The 22927-nt window shown below is 35.7% G+C and overlaps 1 protein-coding gene and 1 long non-coding RNA gene across 3 annotated transcripts in view; both read right to left on the bottom strand.

The window, feature by feature from the left end:
* The window catches only part of LOC143905661 (uncharacterized), a 256879-nt gene that overhangs the window by 146882 nt on the left and 87070 nt on the right, over positions 1-22927 (bottom strand). The window lies entirely within an intron of this gene.
* Positions 11371-20913, bottom strand: LOC143905687 (uncharacterized). 2 transcript variants are annotated; one of them, XM_077421239.1, is made up of 7 exons: positions 20611-20913; positions 17400-17543; positions 16851-17096; positions 16459-16715; positions 15569-15750; positions 15306-15493; positions 11371-11745 (listed from the first exon to the last, which is right to left on the bottom strand). In XM_077421239.1, the coding sequence occupies exons 1-7, from the start codon at positions 20690-20692 to the stop codon at positions 11732-11734; spliced, it is 1113 nt and encodes a 370-aa protein (XP_077277365.1). In that variant the 5' UTR covers positions 20693-20913; the 3' UTR covers positions 11371-11731. The 2 variants fall into 2 exon arrangements, with proteins under 2 accessions (XP_077277365.1, XP_077277364.1); XM_077421238.1 differs by having other exon boundaries at positions 16459-17096.

Genomic DNA, 22927 nt, shown 5'->3' with positions numbered 1-22927 from the left:
GTGGAGCTTCCCCTTCTCCTGGACGCATTGACGTCGAGGTCAAATGATGATATTGCCCATGAATTTTCAAACAATAAGGCGCAATATTCACTACTTCTAAAGGATTCCTATTTCCTGGAGCACCCATTGAAGCCATTGCTAATGCACTATTATATGTACGAATGTTCTTCAAGAAATTCCTAGATGAGCATCTTTTCCCATGTATAATTTTCGTAAAAATTCCGGACATTTTATTGGTTCCAAATTTATCTTTCCCTTTTGGCAACAATATGTGAATATTCCTTTATTTTCTTTTTCACATTCAAAGTTTAATGATTTGCAAAAATTGCATATCACATTCATTGGACCTAATTTGTGAACTTTTACTTTAATTTCCTTCTCTTTTACAATAAGCGCAACATGATAATTCAAGTCTCTTTCTTGGCGTATTCTCTCAGCATGCCTGTATGCACGTCTTTGTAAAACAACTTCCACTCGTTTTCTTCTTGCTTCCTCATTTTCGTCGGCTCTCCTTTGAGTATGTCTCTGGGCATCTCCTTCTAAACGTTGTGTCCTTGCCTCATCAGTTTCTAACATCCTTTGCTGTGCATGTCTCTCTACATCATTTTCTAATCTCTTTTTCCTTTCCTCCTTACTCTCACTTTCTCGCTGTCGTTGTCTTCGATGTGCATGTCTCTCTGCATCATTTTCTAATCTCTCCCTCCTTTCCTCCGTACTCTCACTTTCTCGCTGTCGTTCTCTTTGCTGTGCATGTCTCTCTACATCATTTTCTAATCTCTCCCTCTTTTCCTCCGTACTCTCACTTTCTCGCTGTCGTACTCTTCGATGTACATGTCTCTTTGCATCATTTTCTAATCTCTCCCTCCTTTCCTCCGTACTCTCACTTTCTCGCTGTCGTTGTCTTCGATGTACATGTCTCTTTGCATCATTTTCTAATCTCTCCCTCCTTTCCTCCGTACTCTCACTTTCTCGCTGTCGTTGTCTTCGATGTACATGTCTCTTTGCATCATTTTCTAATCTCTCCCTCCTTTCCTCCGTACTCTCACTTTCTCGCTGTCGTTCTCTTTGCTGTGCATGTCTCTCTGCATCATTTTCTAATCTTTCCCTCCTTTCTTCCGTACTCTCACTTTCTCGCTGTTGTCGTTTACGCATGCCCTCCGAACTCACTCTAAACAAATTTCCTTTTCTTCTCTTTCTTGGCATTTTTCTCAAATCCACCAAATTACGCAATGTATATTTTAATAATTAAATTTCTCCGTTTTAATTAATTATATTTTAGTCTTATAATAATTTCACAATTCCTTCTTACATATGTTTTTTTTAAATGTACACATCCGGATGTCTGTACATCTATCCGGATCAATTTATCGATTTCCGACAACTCGGTAAATGAAACACACGATATATTTTAATCACTTCCCAACATCTATCTTTTTTTAAAATAATATTTCGAATATATTTATTTTATCACTTAATTTAAAATTCTAATTTTTTATGTACTAAATTAGTATCACTTAATTTAAAATTCTAATTTTTCATGTACTAAATTAGTTTTTCAAAAAAATTTCCAAATTTTCGAAAATTCCAAAAATGAAAGTAAATGTACACATCCGGATGTCTGTATGTACATCTATCCGGGTCAATTTATCGATTTCCGACAACTCGGTAAATAAAACACATGATATATTTTAATCACTTCCCAACATCTATCTTTTTTTTAAATAATATTTCGAATATATTTATTTTATTACTTAATTTAAAATCCTAATTTTTTATTTATTAAATTAGTTTTTCAAAAAAATTCCCAAATTTTAAGAAATTCCAAAAATGAAAGCAAATTACTTGCTACGAACTTACGTTCTATATTATAGTATGATTAATAAAAAATAAAATTATCTTCTTTCGTGAATAAACTCACCCTATGTTAGAAACTCACTTACCTCACTTGCCTTAGTTATACCATTATTCCGTAAATTACCATCTCAAATCAAGAAAACAGGAACAAATCTATATTGCAATATAAAATTTATAAAATTTACATATTGAAAGTTTATAAATAAGTTATCTAAATAAACTCTCTCTCTCTCTCTTTCTTATAAGAATGAAATAAATCTAATAACATACATTTTAAAAAAAAATCTATAACCTCTTTTTTATTAACAATGTTAATAAAAAAAAATCTGAAACCTTTGAAGAAAAAAGGTATGTATATTTCTCATAAAAGAAATTTCTCATTAAAAAGAAGGATATTTGCACATTATAAGATATCATGAAATAAAAAAGAACTCTCTCTCTCTCTCTCTCTCTCTCTCTCTTTTTTTCTTATAAGAATGAAATAAATATAAAAACATACATTTAAAAAAAAATATGTAACCTCTTTTTTATTAACAATGTTTCTAATTCTATTCTCTTTATTTCTTTCTTATAGTATGCAAATATCCTTCTTTTTAATGAAAAACGGAAGTTAATAAAATATCATATACGGACGGACAGACAAACAGTCGGGTTTTATATTATAGTATGATATGATGTAATGAAATAAATAGAAAATATTTAAAATACATACCTTTTTTCTTTGTCTCTCTCTTTCACTCATTCTTTCTCTTTCTCTTTGCTTTTTTCTTTCTCTTTCTCTCTTATAATGTGCGAATATCCTTCTTTTTCTTAAAAAACGGAAAGACAGAAAGTTAATAAGATAAAAAAGAACTCTCTCTTTCTCTCCCTCTCGCTTTCTCTCTCCCCTTTTCTCTCTCTCCTTCTCTCTTTCCCTCTCTCTATCTCTCTCTCTTATAATGTGCGAATATCCTTTTTTCTTAAAAAACGGAAAAACAGAAAGTCAATAAAATATCATCATTCTTATAATGTGCAAATATCCTTCTTTTTAATGAGAAACAGAAGTTAATAAGGATAAAAAAGAACTCTCTCTCTCTCTATCTTTCTCTTTCTCTCATTGAGTGAACACGTATCACGTCATGCTCTGCAGAGAATGAGAAAATAAGTGGTAAATAGTTCTCCGGTAATTCGGGTAAATGTTATCTAATGTGAAGAACTAATAGACAGGATATATAAACTAATATAAAGTGAAGGTGCGATACGGCCAGACAGCCATATAGACCACGTCGCGAAATGCTGACAAGGTGAGTCAGCGTGATTGAGTTTGCGTGAGGCGGCACGAACAGGTGTCAAAACTGCAAACTGAGAGAAAGACATTCGGCGGTGCCGATAAGTTAGCGAGTGATGGATAAAGCGCCTGTATGTAGACAATGCAATAAGGAAGTTAAACTAGAGGTGTATTATTGTGTGCCATGTGATAAGTACTTTCATCCGGGCTGTATTAAGTTACACAGAGTTTACAATAAGGCGAATGAACTGATACCTTGTGATGGAAAAATAGAAAAACATATATTGAAAAATGACGGTAAAACGTTAAAAAATGACGGTAAAACATCAGGTGAAAGTAGCAAGGAACGAAAATTGTCGGCTACTGATAGTGGACAAAAACAACGGGAGCAGAGCGCATCAGCATCAGTAAGCATAAAGGATTCAAAGATTGATAATATATACAAGATGGTACAGGAAATTAAGGACGAAATGATAGGGAAGAATATACTTAGAAGGGCTATAACAGAAGTTATCGAGGAAGAAATGAATAGAGTGAGAGAAGAAATACAGCACTGGAAATTTTATGAATTGGAAACAATGATAAGTGAAGCAGTGAAAGCTGAGATGCAAAAAGTATTAAGTATTATGCCGATGCCAAGCAGGGGAACAGGACAGACGGAAAAGAGCTACAGCGGAGCTGTAAAAAAGAATCAAGAATCGGTGTTAATCATTAAACCTAAGGATGGAGAAGAGAATAATTCAAGTGAAAATACAAAAAGAGATGTCAAAAAAATTGATATCTCGAAATTAGGAGTGGGAATCACAAAAATGAAGAAAGTGATAGACGAAAGTAGCAATTGTAATGGGTTGCGAAAACAAGTCCCAAGCTGAAAAACTGAAGCAGGAAGTTGTAAGAGATATGGGAGAAAAATATGAAATACAAGCACCAAAGAAGAGAAAACTGAAGGTGAAGATATTCGATGTCGACAAAGAAGATTGTGAAAACGAACAAAATTTTTGGCAGAAAATAGTAGACCAAAATGGACTGGAGAAAAACACCATCGAGGGGAAGATAGTATATAAGGCGGCAAAGGATAATTCGAAAAAGGCAGCTGTGCATGATAGCGGAGGTGAATGCTGGGACCAGAGAAAAATTTCTGCAGTTGGAAAAACTAAAAATAGGGTGGAACATATGCAAAGTACAAGACTATATAGGGATTCTAAGGTGTTTTAATTGTTGTGGGTATTATCATTTCGCTAAAGATTGTACGAAGAAAGAAACCTGCGGAAATTGCGCAAAACAACATGCGACGAAGGAATGTAAAAGTGAGACAAAAAAGTGTGTTAATTGTGAGGAAAAAATTAGGGTCTTTAAAATCAAAAACTTGAAGTCGGATCACTCGGCGTATGATAGTAAGTGTCCATGTTTTAAGAAAGAAATAGAAAAACAAAGAGATAGAATTCAATGTAATAATATATAGCAATCAGGAAACATAAACAGGGATAGAAGCAGAGTAATATGTTTAAATGTGCAGGGATTTTTGAGACATAAAGACGAAATAGAGAATGTTTTGATAAAGAAATATAAACCTAGTATAATAAGATTTACAGAAACTCATATAACGCAGCAGATAGAGGATCACGAATTACACATCAGCGGGTATGTATGCGTGCGAGGTGACTCAGAATCTAGTAGAACGGGCGGAGTATTGTTATATATAGATAGAAGAATTAAATTTGATATAATAGCGATAGAAACTTGCGATAAAAATTGGTGGACAATAACAGTAAAAATTAAAGATAAAAACTATATAGGAATAATTATGGTAGTTTACCACTCGCCAAATGGTAAAGATGCTAGTTTTATTGACTTTCTTGAGGAAACCTGTATCAACAGTATGCAGAATGATAATGTTATAATCATGGGCGACTTTAACATAGATATGAAAGTAAATAATTATACTCAAAATAAATTAACCAGAATAATGAATTCTGTAGGGTTAAAACAACTAATAAGAGAAGCAACCAGAATTGTAATAAATTCTGAAACAATAATTGACTTAGTTTTTTCTAATGTTGAGATGGAAATTGAAGTATGGCATGAACCCAAGATAACGAATCATTCAGCAATAGTGTTGTATTGGAATGTAAAACTGGTAGCAAATGAGAACAAAATTATTACATACAGAGATTATAAACGAATGGATATAGATATATTTAAAAGAATGATAAACACTTGTTTAGATGCCATTGAAGGAGACAGTATTAATATATTAGCTAATTTGACGGTTAAAGAGATTATCAAATGTCTTGATTTAACGGCACCACAAAAAACAACTCTACTAAGACAGAAATGGCAGGGAAAGCAATGGTTTTGTGAGTACATACAGCAACTGATAAAGCAAAGGGACAAAGCACATAAGGTAGCTCGTGTAAGTAAGAATGAGTGTGACTGGGAAGTATTTCGGCAGCTAAGGAATAAAACTGTGGATATTTGTAGGAAAGCCAAAAAAGGCTATATAGAAGAAAAACTTAATAAAAATAAAAAGGATCCGAAACAAATGTGGGGGGTATTAAAAGAAATGTTGAAAGGTAAAGTAACAGATAAAGAGTGTATAAAGAAATACAATTTGAAAATAGAATAATTAGTAATGTAGAGGAAATGGCTGATAAATTTAACTGTTATTTTGTTGACAGTATTAAAGCGCTAACATATATAAGTAGTAGAGAAGATTGCATAGCGAATAGAAAATATGCCGACTGTGTTCTAGAAGTATTTACACAAATTGAAGTAGAGCAATTATGTAAAATAGTCCGAAAATTAGAAAACAAAGCAGGTACAGAAAAAGGTATAACTGTAGAAATAATGAAACATGTAGTAGAAGCAGCAGCAGAGAAAATATGTCATATATTAAATAAGTCACTCGAAGAAGGAATGTTCCCTGAGAAGTGGAAAGAAGCGATTGTAGTTCCGATACCTAAAGTTCGAGGAACAAATAAAATTGAAGAATTCCGACCGATAAATAAATTGCCAGTATACGAGAAAATATTGGAGATAATAGTTCAGAAACAATTAGTAGAATACTTAGAAAATAATAAATTGCTTAGAGAATGTCAATCGGGTTTTAGGGCAAAGCATTCATGCGAAACTGCTTTACAGTGGGTAGTTTCGGACTGGAAAACAACAATAGGGAACGGAAAAATGATAGGAGTGGTTTTCTTAGATCTAAGAAGAGCATTTGAAGTAGTGGACAGAGAAATCTTGATAAAAAAATTACAATGGTATGGAATAAAAGGAGCAGTATTAAATTGGTTTAAAAGTTACTTGCAAAATAGATCTCAGAGAGTAAAATTTAGTGGGGTTCTGTCAACTCCCGTTAATGTAGATTTAGGTTGTGACCGGACGGTACGTGTTGAGCCCGATTCCGGCGGATAATATTCCTATCAAACGGTCGCCACTCGGTTTTACCTCAGACTACCGAGAAGGTAAGTTCGCCTCAACGCCCCGATTATTCGCAAGACGCTAATAGGAATTATTTGTTTCAGAAGGATGTCCCTGATGGATCACCGTTGCTGCTTCTCATCCCTGGATCCTCGCTTTACATCGCATACCAGATAGAGGTAAGTAAGGATAATTCAATTATATCCTAATTATTTGAATTTTATTTCAGACTGATGTCCCTGTTGGATCATCGTTGCTGCTTCTCTTCCCTGGATCCTCGCTTTACATCGCATACCAGATAGAGGTAAGTAATTATAAAATAATTATGTGGCAATTATTTTATATTTTGTTGCAGATCGACGCCCGGAATGGACCGCCGTTGCCGTTATCCGTCTCTGGATCCTCGCTTTACCTCGCATACCAGATAAGGATAATTCCCGATAATTATGTTTTAATTACGCACTAATTCGCTTCTCTTTTTTCAGGTTCCCGCCTCGGATGGATCGCTGCTTTGTTGCTGCTCTGCTTCCCCGGATCCTCGCTTTACATCGCATACCGGATTGCCGCTGGCCAACGTTGGATCATCGCCGAAGGACAAGGTAAGTAGAAGGTAAGTATCGATAATTTTTTTATAATTAATCAGGAGAATTTGTTTCAGAATTAATTAATCTTTAATTCCAGATCATCATTTCAACATTACAGGCCGTTTCACAATATCATAAAGGTGTCTCACAACGCGAGTTTCTCGCCTCGGTGTGAACGTCGCTTTATTTTAATAAAGTTGCACAATTATTCAAATTGCGTATCTCGGCTTATTCGTTTAGTCGATACGATGCTTTTATTCCAGATAATTATTCCGATCGGAGGACTGTGAACCTCGTGATTGTTAAACTATGATCACGCACTTGGCCGTGACCATCACTCTATCATACAATGTTCGTGCGCTGAATTAACGAACGAGTATTCGGTGGTTAAATACAATGATTAATAATGTCCGCACAATATTCCGTATCCGCGTGACCCAATGCCCGTGGTTGTTATATACTCGATAATTGCACTTCCACTAATTAACAATGTATCCGAATTTCAACTCGCGTATTGTTGCTAACACTCGATTGTATTTGGCAATTAATTGCCCCTCGCTGTTGGTTAAGACGAGTAATTTTACGCGATAGTACGCGGGAGTTCTCGGTTGTAAAGTATAACGCGTATGCCGATCGTACAGAGTGTGATACGTGTGTTCGCCACGGCTATACCCGAGAGACTGCCTCGAGCGGTCGCTCTCGCTTGGGCTCCCCACTTATGCCGGATCGTTCCCACTCCTCGGAACATTCGCGATCGTCTATTGTTCGCGGCCGGCACATCTGGCGCGATCATGCGAAAACACGATGATTTTCACTACCCTCTCGCATGTCCTTTTGCGCATCGCCCGTTCTAGAAGGTTCCCGTGGAAATTTCCACGCGCAACGCAGTGCGAGAACCTTCTCTCCCTGGTACCGCTGCACCAGGTTTTCACTCCCGGAAAATGTTTGACGCGGACGACGTCGACCTATGCGCACCTCCTCGGAGATGCCCCTGAAGGTGAATTTGGGTGTTCTCCCTGTAGACGACGTCCGGGTGACGTCGATGTCGTCGGCCGTTGACGCCGACCCTCTGGCTGTGTTTCCCAGGTGCTGGTATCGCTGTTCCGGGCCACTGTTCCCGGAGACGATGCGTATCCTGGGGATCTTTGTCGGAGCTCGACGTCGACCCCCTAGGCGGGTGTCCCAGGACTTGGTATAACCGCCGGACGGATAAGTTCCTGGCGAAGATGCGTTTCGCCTGGTTTTTGCCGGATCATGGCGCCGACCCCCTGGGTGGGTGTCCCAGGTCCTGGTAAGGCCGTCGGATAGATAAGTTCCTGGCGAAAGTGCGTTTCGCCCGGTTTTTGCCGGATCATGGCGCCGACCCCCTGGGAGGGTGTCCCAGGTCCTAGTAAGACCGTCGGATAGATAAGTTCCTGGCGAAAGTGCGTTTCGCCCGGTTTTGGCTGGACAATGGCGCCGACCTCCTGGGAGGGTGTCCCAGGTCCTGGTAAGGCCGTCGGATGTGCAAGTTCCTGGCGAAAGTGCGTTTCGCCCGGTTTTTGCCGGATTATGACGCCGACCCCCTGGGAGGGTGTCCCAGGTCTTGGTAAGACCGTCGGATGTGCAAGTTCCTGGCGAAAGTGCGTTTCGCCCGGACTTTGTCGGACAATGGCGCCGACCTCCTGGGGAGGTATCCCAGGTCTTGGTAAGACCGTCGGGCATCTTTGTACCCGAAGCCGGTATCCTTTTCGGGAACCTTGCTTCGTCGGTAAATCTGGCGTCGCACATTCGTGCGCCAGGTATGCGGGATGGTCCTCTAGTCCATTGCCTCTGCCGGCCACTACGGTTTGGGCGTCTCACGTTGTCGATCCTCGCCTTCGTCCCCTCAGTCGGTATCTTCTCCATTGAGGATGCTCGCCTGATCGTTTCCGAACTCGCCTCCGAAGCGCGCGGTCGCAAGGTGTTCCTCAGGGGTCAGTTTTAGGACCTTTATTATTTCTATTATATATAAATGACATTATAGAGGCTATTAATGATAAGTGTGCAATAAGATTGTTCGCGGATGATGCGTTGATTTATACAACAGGGTATTCAAGTATAGAAATTAATAATAATCTCAATGAGCAAATGGTGAAAGTGGAAGAATGGTTAAAGATAAATAGGGTGTATGTTAATGTTGATAAGACTAAGATTATGTTAATAAGAGGAGTTAGAAAGAAAGCAATAGAGGAAAATTTAAAAATTAAACTGCAGAATAAGGTACTAGAGATTGTAAGTGAAATTAAATATCTAGGAGTAATAATTGATAAAAATTTAAATTTTTCTAAACATGTAGATTATATTAGTAAAAAGGTAGAAGCGAAATTAGGTGGTATGCGGAGAATTGGGATGGAATTATCAGCAAACATGAGGTGCATTGTATATAAAGCAATAGTAAGTCCATTGTTCGAATATTGCTCATCTATACTAGTGGGTATAAGTAAAACTAATTTGGAGCATCTACAAAAAATGCAAAACCAAGGGATGAGAATAATACTTAGATGTAATAGAAGAGTGAGAATCAGTTATATGTTAGAAGCGCTACATTTTATGTCGATAAAAGAAAGGATCGAGTACAATACATGTGTACTCATATATAAAATTGTAAATGGGTTATGTCCCATATATTTGCAAAATAATATAGAATTAGTGGAATATAGAGAGGGTGTAAGTACACGGCAAAAAGGAAATATTTATATCAACAGATGTAGAACTACGGAAGAACAGAAAATGTTATGGTATAAAGGAATGAAAATATACAATGCGTTACCCAACGAAATAAAAAGAGAAAACAGACTGCCGCATTTCAGAAGAATGTTAGCGAAACATATTCAGATTGAGAGAGGGGAGCAAATATATAATATATAATAGAGTTGCGTAGTAGGCTTTCAGAGTATTAATTTCAGATATTGATTATTGTAATGTATAAGAAAACTTCTTATGTAGCTATTGAAGCTAATAAACGATTATCATCATCATCATCTCTCTTATAATGTACGAATATCCTTTTTTCTTAAAAAACGAAAAGACAGAAAGTCAATAAAATATCATATTCATTTCTAATAATGTGCAAATATCCTTCTTTTTCATAAGAAACGAAAGTCAATAGTATAATATAATGAAATAAAAAGGAAATTTAGAAAATGCGTTCGCATATGTGTCCGTGTTTAACAATCAGCTGATCGCTGAACCTCATACCTTTTTTCTTTGTATCTCTCTCTCTCTCTCTTTTTTTTCTCTCTCTCTTCCCTTCTCTCTCTCTCTCACTTTTTTACTTACTTACAATGTGCGAATATCCTCTTAATGGCTTTTTCTATTTCTTATAATGTGCGAATATTTTCTTAATTGCTTGCGAAAGTCACGAATTAAATTGACTGATTTATCAGTTTTGACATATCATATGTGAAAGCAGCAACTTCATAACATAATTCACTTAAAATTGCTCGACCTATGAACGATATCATTTGTTAATTTTTTTAATTTATATGTATTTTTTAAATTTATATTTATTTCACATATGCAATTCTTTGAGATTCGATCAATTATTTCCCCAAAAATTGTAAAAATTTCTGACACCGGTTTCCAAAAAATCGATAACAAAAAATTATACATTTTATAGTATACACTTTATAGCATTCCCCAGAAAATTCTACCCCTGTATCGTTAGTAACTTACGAAAGAGAGCAAGCCGAGAATGAGCCAAACAATGATCGAAAACGTACACGGTAAAGACCATTTTATTTGCGTAGATTTATATAGCCGTAATAAAATATATATGCATACAATAATTTTTTTTAAATTACATTATAATCCACATATTTTTTTAGCTTCTGTTTTTCGCTATGATAAATTTATTTCTTTTGATACAATTTACGTTGTCCTCTAACAAATCAGAACAGAGCACATGCATGAATGTGCTTGATGTTGACTTGCTGGAATCTGGAGCTTGTGTATCTGAATTTAATGGAAGAGATCTAACTATATATCTTACTGTTATATTAAAATTAAATACACATATTTTAATTATATTAAATTAGCAATGAAAAGTACACTAAATTAAAATTTTGTCTTTTACTAATTATGCTTTAATAATATATATATGTTATTATATAAAGAGACCTAACCTTTTTTTTCGTTTATTTTTTCTCTATTTTATTAATTTTTTCTTGCATTTTTTGCTTTTTCAATATTATTTTGATTTTCTTTTACAAAAAGCTTTCGTTTCTTTGTCTCTTCTTTTATAATTTTCAAAAGTATTTGTTGAGTTTTTAATAAAATGGGCAACGACACCTTCTGATTTTATTCTTCCTTCTTTATTTTGTTTGTATCACATTCACCCTTTTGGTACACGAAAACTTAAAATTATTCAATAAGCAAACTTTCGGCAGTAATGAAGATTCGATCCGTGTACTCGGATGTCTTCTAAAGGAAAGGCGATATCGCACACACCAGCTAAGATGGCGCAGCAGATATATAGGGGAGCTATCCGACCGCACTCTATAGTGCGTGTTCATATTTGAGCGCCATATTTAACACTCCCTCCCGCTCATATATGTACATCTTCCGGATCTTTCCAACTTGACTACTCAGTAGTTCCTGTAACATAAGAGAAATACAATACACAAAGAAATTTAAGGTTTATCAGTTATCATTACTTTCGACATTCATAATAGAATTTGTTAAAGAAGCATGCAAGTTAAATGCCAAGGGTTTAGTAAATACATCCGCAATTTGTTCTTTCGATTTTATCCAAAATACATTCACGAAACCCTTATCAACACACTGTCTAACATAGTGTTCTTTCAAATCTGGTATATGTCTTAGTTTATTGCTTCCGCTAACTTTCGAGCTATATTCTGCAGTTTTATTATCACACCACAATTTTATTGGAAAGAAATTGTCAGTTAGTATCACTTTCAAAGAATTGTTCAGTGACATCAATTCCTGGCAAGCATCGCTCATAGAGACGTACTCAGCCTGACAAGTAGATAGTGCTACATAGTTTTGCTTTCGTGTTCGCCATGCAATTGAGTCACCAAACAATTTAATAACAAAACCACTAGTCGTTCGAGATTCTTTGCAATCGGCAAAACTTGCATCAGAATATGCTTGTAAATCGTTCGATCTTCCTAAATAATTTAATCCTAGCGTTCGAGTTCCCTTCAAATAACAAAATACTCGTTTGATCATTTTCCATTCGTTTTCTGTCGGATTGTTTTGATGTCTACTTAGTACATTTACCGAATAACTAATATCCGGTCGACTAGCGTTTGCTAGATATAGTAACGTTCCTACAGCTTCTCTATATGGAATATTTTCAATATTGCTACTTTCGATAAATTCTTCCAATTGTTCATTTTCTTCCCTAAGCTTTCGCTCGCAATTTGCTACCTGATTAGTAATCATTGGCGTTCGTTTCGGATATAATCCGTCAAATTTAAACTTTTGAAGCATTCGGTCAATGTATTTTGTTTGAGTCAATTTTATTTTTTTCGTTTTTCGATTTCGAGTTATTTCCAGCCCTAGAAAAACTTTTGGTTCTTTTAAATCAGTCATTTCAAATTCTTCCATCAGCTTTCGTTTAATCTCATTGAGTTTTTCTACATCGTTACTTGATATAAGCATATCATCCACGTATAAAATCAAAATCAAAAATTTTTCTTTTTGTCGCCAAGTAAACAGACATGGTTCATTTTCGTGTGATTTCAGACCAATTTTTAAAGCAGCTTCCTTAAACCTTTCGTTCCACAGTTTTGGATTTACTTTCAAACCATACAATGCTCTTTCTAATTTGCAGACTTTATTTAATCTTATTTCTTTCGAGCACTGAACTTCTTCTGGAATTTCCATATATATAACATCTTTCAATGTGCCATTCAAAAAAGCAGTTTTTACGTCCAGTTGGCATACTTCCAGGTTATATTTATTAATGATTGCGAGCACTGCTCGGATCAGAGGTAATCGAGATACAGGTGCATAAGTTTCTTGCAAATCATAAACGTTTCCATCTTTAAAGCCTCTGATCACGAGCCGAGCTTTGAATCTCACTTCATTGTTACTTTCTATCTTTCTTTTTAATACCCAACGTGTGTCAATTATGTTTGGCTTTTTATTTCTGTCTTTCGCTCTTGGTCTGTCCACCAGACTCCAAACGTTATTTTTATACATTGAATTTAATTTCTCATTGATTGCTTCAGTCCATTCGAGTTTTTCTTTCGTAGCCATTGCATCAGCATAGGAAGCTGGATCACCGTTAAGGTTTGCTATCATAGCGAGAATTTGTTTGTCTGCTGTAGATCGTTCCTTTTCAATAATCACCCTTTTCGATCGTCCTCTTTTTCGTTTAGCAACTCCCTCCGGTTCTACATTCAAAATCTCGTTCGATTTGTCTTCGTTCGATTGACTTTTGGGATCAAATTCAGAGAACCAATTACTTGGATTTATTTCTACATTGACATTGGCCCAATTATTTATTTCGTCCTTTTTATATTTGTCTCCAAAAACAGTTTTTTCGTTAAATCTAACATCTCGACTTTCGTACAGCTTTCCATCTTCAGGTTTCAGCAATAAATAACCTGTGTCTCTGTAACCCACTAAAATCGTTCTAAAACCTATAAATCGAAATTTCGGTCCAACCTTCCGTTGCACTTTCATATAGGCTAGGCATCCAAAGCGCTTTATCTGATTTAAATCAGCTTTAATATTTGGATTAAATTTTTCTAATGGAGAAATCATATCGTTCGATACATGTGGCGTCCGGTTATATGCATATACTGCTGCGCTCAATGCTAAATCCCACATGTTTTCAGGTAGTTTCGCATCGTACATTAGCGTTCGAATCTTTCGTTGTATAGTTTGATTAAATCTTTCGGACGTACCATTATGCTGAGGGGTATCTGGACAGGCCAACTGATGTTCGGCTCCTAGTTTTCTTAACACTTCAACAGTGTATCCACCGGTATATTCAGTGCCTTGATCTGATCGTAAATAACAAACCTTTGCGTCCTTTCCCAAGAGGTTTCTAGCACTCTTTACAAATGATTCGAAACAGTGACCTGTCTCGTCTTTCGTTTTCATGGCATATGCCATACCAAGTCTCGAATAGTCGTCAATAAATACAGATATATATTTATATCCTTTGGGATGAGACGAAGGACTTATCTTTCCCATAACGTCCGAATGAATCATTTGTAAAGGTTCTTGCGTTCTAGCACGTGTCGTTCGAAAAGGCAGTTTGTTAATTTTTGATATCAGACAGACTTCACAATTTTTAATATTTTCGTCAAATTTACATTCTTTCAAACCTTTAATCTCGGGATGTTTAATCTGTAATTTCTTTAAATACTCAAGAGACGCATGACCCATTCGTGCATGCCACAGCATGGCTTGGTCGTTAATTTGTTTATTGTCACTTTCGAATTCTATGTTACAATTTGGATTTTCCTCCAATGCATTTTGATCAATTTGTACTATATTTCTATCTCTTATTGTGACATCAAAGTCCGAACAGTTTCTTAAGTTTGAATTTACGATCACGTTTTCATTTTCTCTTTTGAATTCATTCTCTGTTTCGTTTACAGATTCTTCCCTTTCGTCACTTTCTATCGTTTCATTATTCTTACTTTCGTTTTCTAGATAATTTTCCTTTTCTTTCGCCATGCTTCGCGTTATCACATATGCTTTTATTCTATTAGGTTTATTTTTTATTTGTTTTGAATTATTAACTTCAACTTCTATGATCCAGAATGGTCTTTCGTATATACCAGTCAGCAATGATTCGTTCGATTTGGGATCATATATATCTATGCGCTGATTATCTAGATAAATGCTTAAACCCTGATCAACAAATTTTCGCAAAGAAATCAGATTCTCGAATAAATTTTCGGCCCATATAACATTGTCTAAGTTTAACAGTTTGTTTTCTTTCGTATTACACACAATATCACCGACTCCCTCCGTTTTTAGTATTCCTTCTTTCGAGTTATTTGCGCATTTAATTTCATCAATTCTTTCGTTAAAGGTTTTAAATATAATACGGGAATTAGTAAGATGCTCGGTTGCACCGGAGTCAGCTAAAAACCTGGCCAATAGTTTTCCCTTTTCGCATGCAATGTTCGTTCTTTCGATAACATTCGTATCTAGGTCAGAGTACTTACCATTAACGTTCAAGGCAGTTTTATCTTGTTGATCATTACTGTTCGGTTGTTTTCCTCCACGATTGTTTCGATTCTGGTTTCCTCTTCCCCTTTTGTTGTTGAATCGACCTCTTTTCGCGTTCAAATTGTTTTGATTTTCGTTCGAGCGTTTAATACCTCCGCGATAATTATTACCGCCTTTACCCCTTCTATTACCACGATTTCCTCGATTATTATTATTATAATTTTTATTTTCGTACCTTTTTTCTTTCGAGTTTGCCCACCTCTTTGGACATTGAGCAGCTCTATGTGTCACGAACTGTCTGCATTCATAACACATTTTGATGTTCGTCCCTTGTCTTGGATAGTCACGTCCCAAATGTCCAAACTCGTCGCAGTTAAAACACTTGGTCGTGGTTACCATGGCACTTCCGGACGCTTGCGTTCTTCCGGACTCACTCTCTTCCTGTATTATAAAATTTTTAAGACTTTCATAAGATAGCGGTTTATTCTGCTGATGCATGTTTAGGAAATTCAGCTTTTTAACATCCGGTAAAGCTTTCGATATTGCATTGTAGAACGAATCTCTTACTTCATCATCGATCAAAGGTTTTACTTCCGGCAAGCTATTATACATTCTAACTATATCTTTGAATCGATTCCAAAAAGCTGAAGCCTTTTCCTTTCCCGGATTGTATTTAATGCTATATAATTTTTCCCGCAAGCTCATGGTAGTTAAATTTGCTTCACTTAATTTCAGTGTTTTAAGTTTCTCCAATATTTCTTTCGGTTCCTGAATTTTGCAAACTTTCGAGTAATAATTCAATTCTAAACGTCCGATTAATCTTTCGCGAACATCATATTTTTGTTGTTTTAGAACACTTTTGCTAACATTCGATTTTGTGTTTTTGTTTTCATTGCTTTCATCAATGATGTGTAATAGATTGAGAGAGCGTAATTCAGATTTAAAGAAATTTAAAAAATATTCAAATCGTGTATGCGAATTTAATTTATAATCTCTATGCAATTTGGTATTTCTAGATTCCAAGAAGTCTTTTGCAATACTTTCGCGTTCTTTAAATCGTTTATCAATTTCATTCAAAATTAAAGAATTTACATTGTTGATTTCTGAATTACTATCTAAGTTTTGTACTTTCGAGTTTGAATCACTTACGGTTGTGGATCTTCCGGACATGTTTGGAAGAGGGCTCGTTCGAGTGTCTTTTATTTTTACTTCATTCAATTTTTCTCTCATGAAGGTTTTGGTTTGATTACCATATTCTACTAAACCATCATACTCTGCTCGAGTGGATTTTAGCAGATCATTCATTTCCTTTAGTTTTTCTTCCATTTTTTCTTTCGATTTCCTTTCGGCCTCTTTCAATTTTTCTTCGTAACTTTTGGTCATTACTTTCAGTTTATCCTCGAATTCTGTGGAATTCAAAAAATCATTATTCTGATTTTGTATATCAAATATATTATTTTTCTGTGTGTTATTCAGAAAGTCTCTATTAAATAAAACTTTATGAGGTTTTATTTTCTCGATACTGGTAATTTTCGGGGTACTTTTCATTAGATTTTTCATTTCTTTCGACTCCATCACGTATTCCGATAACGCGATTTCATTTGAACTTTCGATTTCTGCGAATTCTTTATCTTTCGAAAACACTTCTTTCGATCTTTCGGCCTTTTCTTCCTCCTGATTTTCTTTCGATATGCAGTAGGGAAGATACAATTCCTCTCCTGCTGCATTTAGTCTGGTCAGCTCTTCTTCCAGCAGTTTTAGCTCCATTTCTGAAGTCTCGGATTTTTCTGCAATATATTGTACAATTTTATAAGCTCATTTTTGTAAAATTAGACACACCAGAAGATATATATTTAATATCATTGGGTCAAAAAATATTATATTTATGTCAGCTATTATTTTTATTCTCTTGATCGAACACAAGTCAATTTAACAAAACCGAGTCAGTATTATGGCATCCGAACACAAGATAACCACAATACTTTCTCAGACTCATATAACTAATTACCCTCTTAACCGAACACAAGTTAATTAAGTATTAGCGAGTACATGCTTTAAATTATTTAAAAATACAAAAACAGTAATAGTACCTATATCTTTTTTAAAACCACTCTCAGTGGTGAAGTAAATCTTGGTGTTGTCCAGGTGCACCGTCACCTTCTCATTTGCAAAATACTCTCTGAATCCCAGAAGCTCTTCCTGAGTTTTCATGAAGGGGATCAGAGTTGATCGATCTAAAATGAACAAGGTGTATATTAATTTGGTTGAATTTGTTTCAATTTGCCTTTTATTTAATTCGTCTTTCAATTTGCACTTTTCGTTGGAATATTAATCTTTCAATTTTAATTTTCCGTTCAAACTAATCTTTCAAATTTTTGTTCAATTATAAACTTTCAATTTTCTTTCCGTTCAAATATAACTTTCCAATTTAGCTTTCTGTTTAAAATTAAACTTTTAATTTTCTTTATTTATTTAAATTCCAATTTATTAAATAAGTATATATACATATACCTGTGCACACGTATATGCGTCCATATACGCGTGTAGCATTATTGCCATACGGCCGCGTCTACTACCAACCGCATACATACACATACACGCATGCACGCTCAGTGCGCTTGCCTTCCTTCCGACGGCTTACTTTCGAGTATAGCGAAGATGGCTATCTCCGCTCCGTGGCGAGTCATCTTAGTCCAGTCACTATGTACAAAAAAACGGATTATAAAAGACATAATTCTGACCCAGGATTTTTCTTTTGGGGGGTGTTGGGGGGCTCAAGAAAAGCTTAATCTCAAGTTTTCGACCTCTGTTTCCCGCTTGCTTTTTTTACGGGAGTAAAAAATGTGAAAAAATGGTTTTTTCGCGATAACTCGGTTTCTAATAAAGTTACAAGGTCGAATCGGATCTCATTTTAAAGCTTTTTTTACGCTCTACAAATTATGTCGTATGACATTTTTACGTACGATCGATTGTTTTTGAGGCATCGAACAAGAAAGGGAAATAAAAAAGTATGATATTTAGTTTTTTTCTTTTTACTCATTATTGTCGTCCGAAATTGCAAAAATGCTTCAAATAAAACTTGTAGAGCGTAAAAAAACCTACAATATTCATTTGTTATTCATTTCATTTAGTTGAAAATTACGCCTTGTAGAGCGCCTCAAAGTGGAGAGTCGTCGCCATCGCGTCAGCGGCGCGTTGGTTACGTCGATACGCGGCACCGAACGCTTTCAGACTTCATTGTTTTCTTCATGGTTTTATATAAAGTAAACATACTAGCAAATGTTTACTATATATAGTAAACATCTGCTCGCCGCGGCGCCGGTCCTTTTTATTGCATTTGCCAGTCGTTTTCTGTATATCGCAGCGAGCGGATGCTTTTCGAAACGAGAATTTTGTGGACATTTTGTTAATGCAGTTTTTGGACATTTTGTCAGTGCAGTTTTTAGTGAACAACAATGAGTGACTCGGATTGTTTTATATGTGAAAAACCTTTGATAACAGACGTTCAAGTGGTGAAATCGAGAGGTATTAAATCTCTTTTATTGGCGAGCGAGCAAAGAGGAGATGCGGAATATCATCGAAAGTTGCAGACATTGACCGAAGTTGCTGTACACGGGGCGTGTTACAAAACGTATTCGAATAAAAGATTAGCTTCGTTGGCTTCTCGGCGAAGTGGCAATGGCGAATCACCATCAACATCAAGAGAAGAACAGTGTCAAGACATGAATAACTTGTTATTTATTAATGAACAAGAATATTGTCACTTAGATATAAAACTGCACGCTTTCATGTATTCTTCAATGAAACGGTAAGTGTAATTTTTGTTTTAAAACAACTATCTGCAATGGCAAATACGTGTTTGATTCCCTTAAGAAAACTTGACGGTTTCAAAATATAATAATTTCAGGCTTTGCAAGATTTATTTGCAGGCGTAGTGCGATATGGAATTTTCAACGAAATTAAAGTAATAAATAAGAACATTTTACGATTTTTATTGCTGTGCAAGTTTTATTTGAAGCGTTTATACAGATTCGTGTGCGAAAAATGATAAAATAGAAAAAAAACTTTTTTGCGTCAATGAAATCGGAAATCTTAGCGAAAGCGTTCGGTGCCGCGTATCGACGTAACCAACGCGCCGCTGACGCGATGGCGACGACTCTCCACTTTGAGGCGCTCTACAAGGCGTAATTTTCAACTAAATGAAATGAATAACAAATGAATATTGTAGGTTTTTTTACGCTCTACAAGTTTTATTTGAAGCATTTTTGCAATTTCGGACGACAATAATGAGTAAAAAGAAAAAAACTAAATATCATACTTTTTTATTTCCCTTTCTTGTTCGATGCCTCAAAAACAATCGATCGTACGTAAAAATGTCATACGACATAATTTGTAGAGCGTAAAAAAAGCTTTAAAATGAGATCCGATTCGACGTTGTAACTTTATTAGAAACCGAGTTATCGCGAAAAAACCATTTTTTCACATTTTTTACTCCCGTAAAAAAAGCAAGCGGGAAACAGAGGTCGAAAACTTGAGATTAAGCTTTTCTTGAGCCCCCCAACACCCCCCAAAAGAAAAATCCTGGGTCAGAATTATGTCTTTTTTAAATGTACATAGTGACTGGACTATCTATAAATTCTATACTCGCAGTATGCGGACACCCACATACTCACGTTCACGAGTTCCCCTTCCTTCGCACACTTGCGGCGCTCGGCTCCTCGCATCGACCCGATCGATGTTTCGCGTATATATATATACATGTATGCGGCTGCAGGCTACAGCTCTGCCTCGTGCGTTTGTTTTCGTTCTGTCTCTCTCTCTCTCTCTCTTTCTCTCGCGCGCGGTGTAGTACCTCGAGCGCGCGCCCGCTCAAGCCTGTTCCGGCCGGCGTTTGTTTTCCCGAGAAGAGAGCATTGTTCTTTTGGCTTTCTTTTTTTCCAACGCGTGATTTTATTTTTCCGACGCCATTTTAAATCTCTATGTTTTCGATATTTCGTTTTCTTTTACCGTGATTTTATATTTCGTGCAATCACTTTTAACGCTTCTTTCGTTCACTGTTGCAACAATTTAAACGCGTTTCACTTCCGATTTCAATCTTTCGATTACCGTTGATTTTACACTTTCGAAAACTATCGGTGTTGTTTTTAGGGAAAACTGTCGCGTGCAAACTAGAAGCTTTCGCGTGAGATATTTTACGTTCGCTCTTCTTTCTAAATTTTGTTAAACACGCACTCCCGAATTAACGCACTTCTTTCGACCGTTCACTCGCGTATAACACTTTCAAAACAGTTTTCCACTTACCCGCCTTGTCGGCTTTCGATATCTCCATGGCCTCAACTCCCGCAGCCCCTTCCTGCGCAGTGGAAGCGTGTTCTGGGTCCATAACCTTTTGAGTTTTTAATAAAATAGGCAACGACACCTTCTGATTTTATTCTTTCTTCTTTATTTTGTTTGTATCACATTCACCCTTTTGGTACACGAAAACTTAAAAATTATTCAATAAGCAAACTTTCGGCAGTAATGAAGATTCGATCCGTGTACTCGGATGTCTTCTAAAGGAAAGGCGATATCGCACACACCAGCTAAGATGGCGCAGCAGATATATAGGGGAGCTATCCGACCGCACTCTATAGTGCGTGTTCATATTTGAGCGCCATATTTAACAGTATTTCATCTATAATACCTTTTATCCGTAATACAGTTTCTTCATATTTTATCATAAATTCAAAAAGTTCCTCGTCCATACCATCATCCAAAACTAAAGAATTTAAAAAATATTATTTTTTATAAAAAAAAATAAATTATTATTATTTATTAAATTATTATATAATAATTTATTAATTTTTACTTTTTCTAACTTCTTCACTTGACACTCCGTTGTTAAAATTTTTCATTTTAATAAATATAATCTTAAATATATCTTTTAAAATATATATTAGTATATTCAAACGTCTCGGTAACAGATTACTAAAATGACTAACATATAATATGTGAAACTATCAGCTTATACAGTCTTTATGACTTACAATTAGCAACGAATGACTTATAAGTTACTTGTTTCACATATCATGTAATCTATATATAAAAAATAGAATGTCTGTATGTATAAATGTATGTATGTCTGTTCTTTATACACTCTTAAACTATTCAACCAAATTTTTACCAAAAGTATGTAAAATAAAGGTAAAAGTCGTTTAAAAAAAAATTATTTAAAAAAAACGTAATTTTTGGGAGAACTTTTTTTTATAAAACTATACAGTTTATAGCACTCCCCGGGAAATTTTACCCCTGTTTTTATATACAATTCTTTAAAATTCGATCAATTATTTCCCGAAAAATTCGTCAAACTTCTGATACCAGTTTCCAAAAAGATCGGTAACAAAAAATTATATACTTTATAGCACTCCCCAGGAAATTCAACTCCTACTTTATGTACAATTCTTTGAGATTCGGTCATTTGGAACCGGTTTTCAAAAAGATCGGTAACAAAAAATAGTACACTTTATAGCACTCATCGGAAAATTCTACCTCTACTTCATGTATAATTCTTTGAGATTCAATTAATTATTTCCCAAAAAATTAAAAAAATTAAAAAACCGGTTTCCAAACAGATCAGTAACAAAAACTGTTACACATTATGACGCTCCCCGTAAAATTCTACCCCTATTTCATATACAATTCTTTGCGATTCGGTCAATTAATTCCTGAAAAATTGGAAAAATTTCTAATACCGGCTTCCAAAAAGATCCTTTACGAAAAATTATACACTTTATAGAACTCCCCGGAAAATTCTACCCCTGTTTCATACTTAATTCTTCGAGATTCGGTGAATTATTTCCCGAAAATTTGAAAAAATTAGAAAAACCGGTTTTCAGAAAATCGGTAACGAAAAACTATACACATCATAACACTCCCCTGAAAATTCTACCCCTGTTTCATATACTTATACACATATATAATTTTGTGAGATTTGGTCGATTATTTCCCGAAAAATTGAAGAAATTAAAAAAACCGGTTTCCAGAAAATCGGTAACGAAAAACTATACACCCTATAGCACTACCCGGGAAATTCTACCCCTATTTCATGTACCCTTGATAAAAATTCGGTCCACTAACGAATGAGTAGTTCGCGGACAGACGGACGGACGGACGGACGGACGGACGGACAGACAAACAGACAGACAGACAAACAGTCGGGTTTTATATATATAATAGTATATATATTTATAATATATTTATTTATATTTATAATATTTATTTACATGTTCTGGACATTTATACGACTTTTTGCATCTTTCAAAGGCTTGCGTTTCGAACATGATCTTTTGCGTTTCAAACATGCCTTAGTAGATGCGGAAACTGACACATTTTTTTTGCTGCCTGTTCGAGATTCCGTTACCGTTGCGCCGCCCGATCAGATGGCAGCATCGATCGGATATCGACTCCGCATCACCGCGGTAGTTCGCGCCCGCACGGGCGCGCTCATCGCCAACGTCTTCCTCGCGATCGAGGCAATTGTGCAAATGGCCGCGCAGTGATCAGACGCACGATGTGTGCTCTGTGCATCTTGATTGTGACTATACACATTAAAGTGCTCACCGCAGTGATTACAGCTGCT

This window comes from Temnothorax americanus, unplaced genomic scaffold, assembly GCF_048541705.1.
Source record: "Temnothorax americanus isolate GAGA-0224 unplaced genomic scaffold, ASM4854170v1 Scaffold65, whole genome shotgun sequence".
NCBI classification, from domain to species: domain Eukaryota; kingdom Metazoa; phylum Arthropoda; class Insecta; order Hymenoptera; family Formicidae; genus Temnothorax; species Temnothorax americanus.
This window is presented reverse-complemented; position numbering and strand designations above follow the sequence as displayed.